Source organism: Podarcis cretensis (assembly GCF_951804945.1).
Source record: "Podarcis cretensis genome assembly, chromosome: 2".
In the NCBI taxonomy this organism is placed as follows: Eukaryota; Metazoa; Chordata; class Lepidosauria; order Squamata; family Lacertidae; genus Podarcis; species Podarcis cretensis.
The window spans coordinates 123160060-123169404 of record NC_137171.1 but is presented as its reverse complement, the minus strand read 5'-3'; the positions used below and the strand labels follow the sequence as shown (position 1 = coordinate 123169404).

The window sequence follows — 9345 nt, the reverse complement described above, 5'->3', positions numbered from 1 at the left end:
GTGACATAGAGGAATATTTTCTGATCTTCTCTTGCTATACCTGTGTCCATTCCCCCAATAGAAAAGCTTATGTATTTTTCATTAAGTTATACTTAAACTTTTTTTAAGCTCGTCATATATTGTGTTCCAGAAGCTTTTGATTTTTTCACAGGTCCACCAAACATGTATAAGTGTCCCCTCTGTTTTACTACAAGACCTTTGGTGGTCTTGTTCCCCAACAAATGACATTCAGAGACATGCAAACCTCTGTTCCCCCACAGAAATCCACTCACCATTAATTCATTAAGAATTATGAACTGCTTTTTTCATTGAGGCATGTGGCCCATGGGGATTACTCCCAGGTAAGTAAGTCCAGGTTCCCATTCAGTACACTCTTATCTGTGTGTCCCATTGAACTTAATGGGAAATCTGGATAACAAGGCATAGGGTAGTGCCAGAAAATATATCTTTCTTTTTTAAAAAAATAAATTTTTATTAAGATTTTAAAGGTTACAGAAAAAAAAGAAAAGAAAACAATCAAGGAAGAAAAAGAAAAAAACAATACATGTAAAAAAAATCAAGAAACAGAAAAAAGAGAAAAGAAATAAAAAACAAGTCAAACCTTTAACTCACTTACTTACATTCACTTATTTCCTTGACTTCCTCACACCTCCCATTTTTGTATTCTAATTCAATTAAATATTCCAGCAAATCCTTCCAACTTTGTTTTTATCCTAATAATTTATCTTAACATATTATAATTTTACCTTCTCTCTTTCACCAATTCATTTTTACTTAATCCTTTATATCTTTTCTGCTAAAAACACATAATTTTCTTTTCCCAACATCTTTCTAACAATCCTTAATTTTACAATATTTTTGAAGATAAACTTTAAATTTTTTCCAATCTTCTTCCACCAACTCTTCTCCTTGGTCCCGGATTCTGCCAGTCATCTCAGCCAGTTCGATATATTCTATCACCTTCATCTGCCATTCTTCCCGGGTGGGTAAATCTTGTATTTTCCAATACTTTGTGATGAGTATTCTTGCTGCTGTTGTGGCGTACATAAAAAAAGTTCTATCCTCCTTTCGCACCAATTGGCCGACCATGCCCAAGAGAAAGGCCTCTGGTTTCTTCTGGAAGGTATATTTAAATACCTTTTTCATTTCATTATAGATCATCTCCCAGAAGGTCTTAATCTTTGGGCATGTCCACCAAAGGTGAAAGAATGTACCTTCAATCTCTTTACATTTCCAACATTTATTATCGGGCAAATGGAATTGGGAGATACCTCCTTGGCTCGGCATCAAATTCTGCATGTTAATAGAAACATATTCCCAGCACACAGCCAATACCTGATCTTTAGAACAGCAAATAAAAGAAACTGGAAAAATAAAGTGAAGAAGAAATACAAGAAATGCTGGTGTATATAAAAGGTGGAATAGATTGGTTTCATGTGTATCAATGGAGCAAAAACTTTACAAATCTCCAACCAAATCAAACAGAAACACCAGCCACCCAGACACTTAATTCAGACTCCAGCAATACACACAGATCCTTCAACAAAGACTGGAGCTTAGTGGAGCTTGATAAGGGCCAAAGTAGCACTCCAACGAAGGGGGAGGAAGTCTTGGGGGGAACCTCTGCAGCACCATCTTCTCTGCCCAAGGGAGCTCTTGAGTTGGAGATGAGCAGGTCTTACTTGAAATGGGACACTACAGACAAAACAGGGTTTGGCCAGTGGTGGTGGTTAGTAGAGGTGCTGTGTTCTCCGAGGTCAATGTTAGGCAGCATAACAAGCAGAGAAGTATGAATGGCAACCATTTGACTAAATGAAGTTTGACTGGATCTTTTCACAGTATCTGTAAGTTTACAACCATGGCTCTGTTGGGATACTGCCAGGGAGACAAAGGCCATCACTGCCTCCACGTCGACTCCGACGTCCATCGATCTCCCATAGATACAGTAGCAGTAATTAGCGACACGAGCTCCAGAAAATAGCTTTCCACATTCCAAAGCTGATGCACGCTCTATTGCAGAGTTCGTACAGCGAAAGACGCACTCAGGAGAGTATTATTTAGAAGTTTATTCAGCGTTGGTCAGGACAAAGAAAAAAAACATGACTGCCTGCTTGCGTGTTCAGGCACAGAGAGAGAGAGACAACAGCTCTATCAAAACAGAAACATCCTGTGAACAGGAAATGCGCAGACTCTGTGACTCACAAAGCCTGCTCCCTTTTAAGGTGGAACGGAAATATCCTAACAGGCTCAACTGAAAAGGAGTGCCATTTTGGTGCCATGATAGGGCATGCCCGACGCCATGGGTGCCATGCAGCATGAATGGCCCTGGCACTGAAATTTGTGGCTGCTCAGCTCCTTCATGGGGAATGCTGTGTTGGGATACTGCCAAGGAGACGAGGGCATCAGGTAAGCCCCCAGCTGGCTCCGGACGATCACCGGTCTCCTGTGGAACAGCATCAGTCAGTTAGCAACACGAGCCTCAGGTACATTCCGAGACCCATGCACACTCTGTCAGCAGAGTGTATAGATCATCCACAACAGAGGATGCAGACAGAGAGAGCATATTTACAGCTTTATTCAGCATAGTTCAGGAACAAAGGAAAACATGACTGTATCCCTTCATCTCCAGGAAAAACAGCCGTAATACAAAAGCAACATACAACAGAAGCTCCCAGCAGGGAGTAAACAGGCATGTGATACACAAACGTCATGCCTGTACCCTTTTAAGGTGAAACGGAACTATATCCTAACATCTTGTGGGTGCATCTATGTGACTGAATATTGCAATGGCAAAACTGTCCCTCAGTTTATCATCTGCTAGCAAATAAGACAAGTCAGAGGAGCATTAGTAGCAATGGTTTGGTTGATCAGGTATTTTCTGTGACTTGTCTCTGAAAAGGCAGTACATTATGCACAGGGGACCTGTGGCCACTGCAGAGTCAGAATGTGCCAGAGTGTGTCAGTTTATCCTTGCAGATAAAAAGCCAAGGCAGAGTTAATTCAGAGTACTCGCTTGCACGTGCAGCTCAAGGTCACAAGCTCAAGGAGCTTGTGAGGTGTGATTCAGAGGCAAATAAATCAATGCAAAGGAGAGCATGACTAGCCTTGTGTTGGTAACATTTGCTTGGCTGCAACCTAACCTTCCTGTGTTGGATCTCTGCTGGGAGGGTTTTGTTGGGATAGTTTTGCTGGAAAATCTTGGTTGCTCCATTCAATAAGCTATCTGTCTGGATTGAGAGGCAGACAAATGTAGAATCACTTTCAGCTACAATACTGAATGTGAATAACTGCATTCCAACTTTCCTTGGGCTCTAGGGACGCTAAAAGAACTGTGCTGTACATAGTTGTTCTACTATGTCCCAGTGCAATATAGTATTGCTGAGCTTTGTTAACTGTCTGACATACAGTGATACTCCAAAGCAATGTCTCCCCCCCCCACGGACCCCTAAGTTTCATGGGCCCATAGATGGCAGGAAGGAAAAGAAACCTGCTTCTTAGGATCAGGTGCAGTAGGACAGAGCCATAGAGATTTTACACGACACCACCCAAAATATTTAGGTTCATTAGGCCCTTGAATCAATTTGTTGTTGTTGTTTAGTCGTTTAGTCGTGTCCGACTCTTCGTGACCCCATGGACCAGAGCACGCCAGGCACTCCTGTCTTCCACTGCCTCCCGCAGTTTGGTCAAACTCATGCTGGTAGCTTCGAGAACACTGTCTCACCATCTCGTCCTCTGTTGTCCCCTTCTTCTTGTGCCCTCCATCTTTCCCAACATCAGGGTCTTTTCCTTTTTTTTTTAAAATAATATTTATTACTTTTAAACCTTACAATAAAGAAGAAAAAGAAAGCAAAAAAAGAAGCAAAAGAAAGAAAAAAACAATACGATACAATATATAAACAGTACACAATGCAACATTAACATATTAGACTAAACAAAACAAAGCAAAAACAATTTAAAAACATACATACCATTTCAATGCCTTATCTTTCATTCCCTTGTTTCATCGACCTCATCTCACCTCCCTTTTTGTATTCCACTTCTATTAATTGTTTCAGCAATTCCTTTCCATCTTTCTATATTTTCTGTCATATAATTATCTTAACTTATTTTAACCTTATTTTCCATTAATACTATAATACTTATTTATGCTTAACTCCTTATAACATTTCTACTAAAGCCTTATAATTTCATTCCAACATTTTTCTGACACTCATTAATTTTACAGTATTTCTATAAATAAACTTTTAACTTTTTCCAATCTTCTTCCACCGTCTCTTCTCCCTGGTCTCGGATTCTGCCAGTCATTTCCGTCAATTCCATAACCTGGTGATCTTCTGTCCGAGGCTCTTAACTCTTTTCCAAGTCCCTTCTGCAGATCTTCTTCATATTTATACATGCACTTTACTTTGTCTTCTGCTGATCTTGTTCTTAATTTCCTTCCTTTGATGCTGAAGAGTAGATCTCGGGGAAGCTCCGACCTAGCAATGTTTTTATTCCTTCTTGACAGGTCAGCCAAATCTCCATAATTAAAACTAAAATCCAAAAGATATTTTAGGATGTGTTTCAAAATCCCTCCAAATCTGAAAGTCCCCACAACTCCAATCTCCTCCTGACCCAGGTGCAGGTCCCAAAGGTCAGTAAATCCCTGCATGATGTGATCTATCTAACTTTCCTACTCCAGTCCAAGCAGGGCTCCAATCCTCAAAATCTGACCTTCTCTGAATTCAATCATAGAAGGCAACAACTTATAGTCATCAAATTGCCTCTGTAAGGCTGGGGCTCTCTCCCTCTTCACTTGTATTACTTTAGGTTCAACAACAACAAATTTCTCCGACGCCTTCTCCACAGCCTGCCACACCAAAGTAGATTCCTGCATCGATTCCTGAACGGCTTCTGTATAGATGTTCACTCTTTGTCCCAAATTAGTCACTTTTTGTCCCAAGTTATCCATTTTAATAGTCATCAAATCCGTCTTCTTGGGGAGCTGTCCCAATGAATCACTTATCTTACATAATGCAATCACTAAGGCTTCTTCTGTCAACATTCTTAACCTATCCATGGTCAATCCCTTGTTCTCACGGTTTTTTATCTTGCAGCTGGAGATTCCACTAGCTCAACTCTTGTAACAGGTTCAAAGGCTCCCTCTAGAGGGAAACAATTTCTATTTGTATCAATCCTTTTAAGCAGTTCAAGCAATAAAATTAGTTTCAATTTTCAGTTACTTTTACTCCTTTTTAAACGCAGAAGGAGACAATGGAAACAATGTATTTCTCTTATTTAACTAGCTGTCAAGATACGTTTTATTCTCTGTCAGTGAACTTTCCCAAAACGTCAGTCTTACTAGCAGCCCGTTTCCAGGTTCAGAGCGGTGGTAATTTAACTTTCTTCACTCTCTCCTGCAGGCTTACGCGAGCCCAAATTTCTCTCCCTCTTCTTCTCCTGCTTCCAAGGGGGGTTTAATGATTTTAGCCGATGGAAGTTTAATCCTTTACAGAGGACTTTCCAAGACTTTAGTTTGCAAGCTCTTTGCTTCAATCTATTTACAAAAGGGGGAGGCGGACTTCCTGTTTGAAACCTCCCCGTTCCGGTGCCAAATTAAGACATTTAAAAATCCAGTTTTCCATTCTACTCACGGGAGGTTGTTTAGGATCAAATTGTCCACAGGAAAAAGTCAGTGCTCTCTGGCAACAGCAGTGCGGCTTCACTCTGTGAAAGAAGCAGTCAATTCGAAGCACTGCACCGCTCACCCCACGTCGCTCCGGATCCCCGAAACCAGGTCTCCCCATGAGTAGGGGAGGCGCAAAAGGTGCCAGCTGAATCCCACGTTCACAGGCTTCTCCCGCCTGTGATTTTTAGTGGGTCTCCACCTTCACCATGGCGGCCAGACCCTGATTTCCACGGAGCAAATTCCTCCCGATCAGAGGAATTCTGCCATTGTTGGAGGCACCAACCCGGTGGTATTTGGGATTTAAGTTTGAACAATACTTGTTTTTAGTGGGATGTTATTGTGAAGCAAATGGTTTGAATAATTATTTTTATGTAACTGGCAGGCAGAGAATCAGAAAGTATTTCGCTTTGCTTCTCTCTCTCTCTCTCTCTCTCTCTCTCTCTCTCTCTCTCTTTCCTTCTCCCCTTCTCCCCCTAAACATGTACAGTGATACCTCGGGTTACATACGCTTCAGGTTACAGACGGTTCAGGTTACAAACTCCGCTAACCCAGAAATAGTACCTCGGGTTAAGAACTTTGCTTCAGGATGAGAACAGAAATCGTGCTCTAGCAGCGCAGCGGCAGCAGGAGGCCCCATTAGCGAAAGTGGTGCTTCAGGTTAAGAACAGTTTCAGGTTAAGAATGGACCTCTGGAACGAATTAAGTACTTAACCAGAGGTACCACTGTACATCTTTCTCTTTCCGTTTCTTTTTCTACTTTTGTTTTTGTATAACTTTGTTTTTTATTTTGTAGTATCATAAAAAAAAGATTTAATAAAAGATTTATGCAAAAAAAAAAAAAAAGAATTTTGGAACAAGGTGCCATCAGAATGCTGAAGATACTCAGCTCTTATTTCTCGGCATAACCATGAATTCCCGGAAAGGCCGTAGAACAGTGTATGAGCATAGTGGTAAGATGAAGGATATTTCTGTAACGTAAAACAACAGCAACAACAACACTGAGGTTCGGCATTAAAATTACGAAATGACACCTTTGGGAAAAAAGTCTTCGAATAATCAGATTTCTAATTTAGTTGTTGTTATATATGCCTTTGTATTCAGATCAGACCGCAATAAAATAATGTAGCACTTGGGAAGGAAGATGCAGCCCAGAAGCCCAGCACTGGAGGTCAAGATGGAGAAGACCTGCACGGCTACCATGTATTTCCCCTTGGTGCTCAGGTAGGTGGGCACAAAGGACACCCAAACACTGCAGAAGACCAGCATGCTGAAGGTGATCAGCTTGGCTTCATTGAAGGACCCTGGGAGTTTCCTGGCCAGGAAAGCCACAGTGAAGCAGATGGCAGCCAGGAAGCCCATGTAGCCAAGGGAACCATAAAACATGGCAACAGATCCTTCATTACATTGCAGGATGATCTCTCGGGGCTGGGAGTGCATGTCAGGCTCTGGGAAAGGGGGGGAGATGCCCAGCCAGATGGTGCAGATGACAACTTGGACACTGGAGCAGGCAATGACAATGGAGTTGGTGAGACTCTTCCCCAGCCATCTCCTCACCTTGTTCCCTGGCTTTGTGGCCAGGAAGGCCAGCACCACAGTGATGGTTTTGGCCAACACAGAAGAGACGGCAACAGAGAAGATGATGCTGAAGGCTGTTTGCTGGAGAAGGCAGTTCACTTTCCTTGGCTGGCCAATGAAGAGGAAGGAAGACAAAAATGAAAGCAGGAGTGAGAGAAGGAGGATGTAAGAGAGGTCCCGGTTGTTGGCTTTGACTATGGGAGTTTTCTTGTATGTAATGAAGATTCCTAACACAAAACTTGTGGTTATGGATAAGAAGAGGGCAAAGGAAGATAGGACAATCCCCAAGTGTTCTTCATATGTCAGGAAGGTGATAACCTTAGGGTCACATTGATCTTTGTCATTGTTTTGATGCTGATTCTCTGGACACTTGGCACAATGCTCTGCATCTGCAAAAAAATAGTATTATCGATCTTATATCCTCCTAAATTGCTTTCCATTTTCAGAAAGTAATGCCAAACTGGTTCACACTATTAGAAAACATTAAAAAATCCAGTACAATTGTATGTGATAAATGGGATCAAAAAACAGTATTACGAATATTACATGTCAGGTAAAACCTGAGGCAACAGGCGTATCTTGCATTAGTTGTGAAGTCAACAGGGAGGACATTCCATCTGCTAGGCACCACAATGCAGAACGCCCTCCTTTAAAGTCACAATAACACTGTCATGTGGTTTCAGGGAAGGAAAATGGACTAGCTTAAAGTCTTCTAGTCATCCCTGTTCCTTGCTTAGCAGGTATTTATATTATTGATGTACAGTGGTGCCTCGCAAGACGAAATTAATCCGTTCCGTGAGGCTCTTCGTATAGCGGTTTTTTCGTCTTGCGAAGCAAGCCCATTGACAGTTTAGCGGATTAGCGCTATTAGCGGTTTAGCGGCTTTTAGCGATCAGCTGTTAAGCGGCTTATCAGCAGATCAGCTAATAAGCGGCTTAGCGGCTTAGGAAAAGGGGGGGGAGGTGGGGGAAAAACCCGCAGGAACTCACAAGACATTTTCGTCTTGCGAAGCAAGCCCATAGGGAAATTCGTTTTGCAAAGTGCCTCCAAAACGGAAAACCCTTTCGTCTAGCGGGTTTTCCGTCTTGCGAGGCGTTCGTCTTGCGGGGCACCACTGTATTTCTATCTTGTCATTCCAAGAAATTTTCACAGAAATGCCATAAATTATCATCAGGACAACAATTTAAAATATGGAACAGTTATGAAACTTGTGAAACTTTGGGCAGAACTCAGGTTTCCCAAGTTGAAGATCACACCTTGAGTTTCTGTGGACTGCACTGCCACTCTCCACACAGCATTCACCAATGTTTCTTGAGAATATGTCCATATTATGAATAGGCTCCTGCTCCCAAAAATATCCAATATGACACTCTGGAAGGGGCAGAATTCTATGAAACATTTGTGCCTGAAAATAATGCCACATGTTGGAGTGCATGATGCCTACTGTGAAAAGCTTGATGAACAGTCTTCTGCATCTATGCTGTCAATTTCCCAGTTCTGATTATTCTCTCCAACTCTGTGTAGATTTCTAAAGGTCATGGAATGTGACTCTAAATAAGAAAGCATGTATGCACACACAGGAGGAAAATGCACAGGTGTTTTGTAGAGGGTCACACTCTGTGCACGGATTATAGCCAGTTCTAAATTTCCCCTATAAAAAGCCACTGGAGTCACCCACCTTCTTGAGAGGAGATGGTTCCTTCTGGGCAGGGATTGCAGTCGTAGCAACAGAGTGGTTTTCCTTCCTGAACCATCTTGACAAATCCAGGGCGACAACTTTCCACACACCTGGAAGGAGGCAGGGTCTGAACATAAAAACAAGGGGTGTCGAGGAAAATGGGTTAGGCCTAATTTTTCTATGGAAATGAGGCACAGGGTTGGGAAGGGCACAATTTTAATTTGAAGCTTGTTACTAAAAACTACATCTGCATAGCACTGGAGCCAACTCCAGGGGGCCATCAGTGCTTCGTGTCAGGAGTCCAGGTTCCCAGCTTGATAACACAGTAAGCATAGGTAATTAAAAAGGAGGATTTATTGCAAAAACAAACAGATAGCTCCGGACAGCTCTAACGCAGCCACTGGCATTATCACTCAAGATGACC

At 42.0% G+C, this 9345-nt stretch overlaps 1 protein-coding gene across 1 annotated transcript in view; it reads right to left on the bottom strand.

Annotated features, from left to right (window-relative positions):
* The window catches only part of LOC307209847 (vomeronasal type-2 receptor 26-like), a gene marked incomplete at both ends in the record, with an annotated part of 161875 nt that overhangs the window by 146244 nt on the left and 6286 nt on the right, over nucleotides 1-9345 (bottom strand). The window contains one exon of the mRNA XM_079965211.1: nucleotides 8922-9048. Within this exon, the coding sequence (XP_079821337.1) occupies nucleotides 8922-9048 (127 nt within the window). The remainder of the gene's footprint in view (nucleotides 1-8921; nucleotides 9049-9345) is intronic.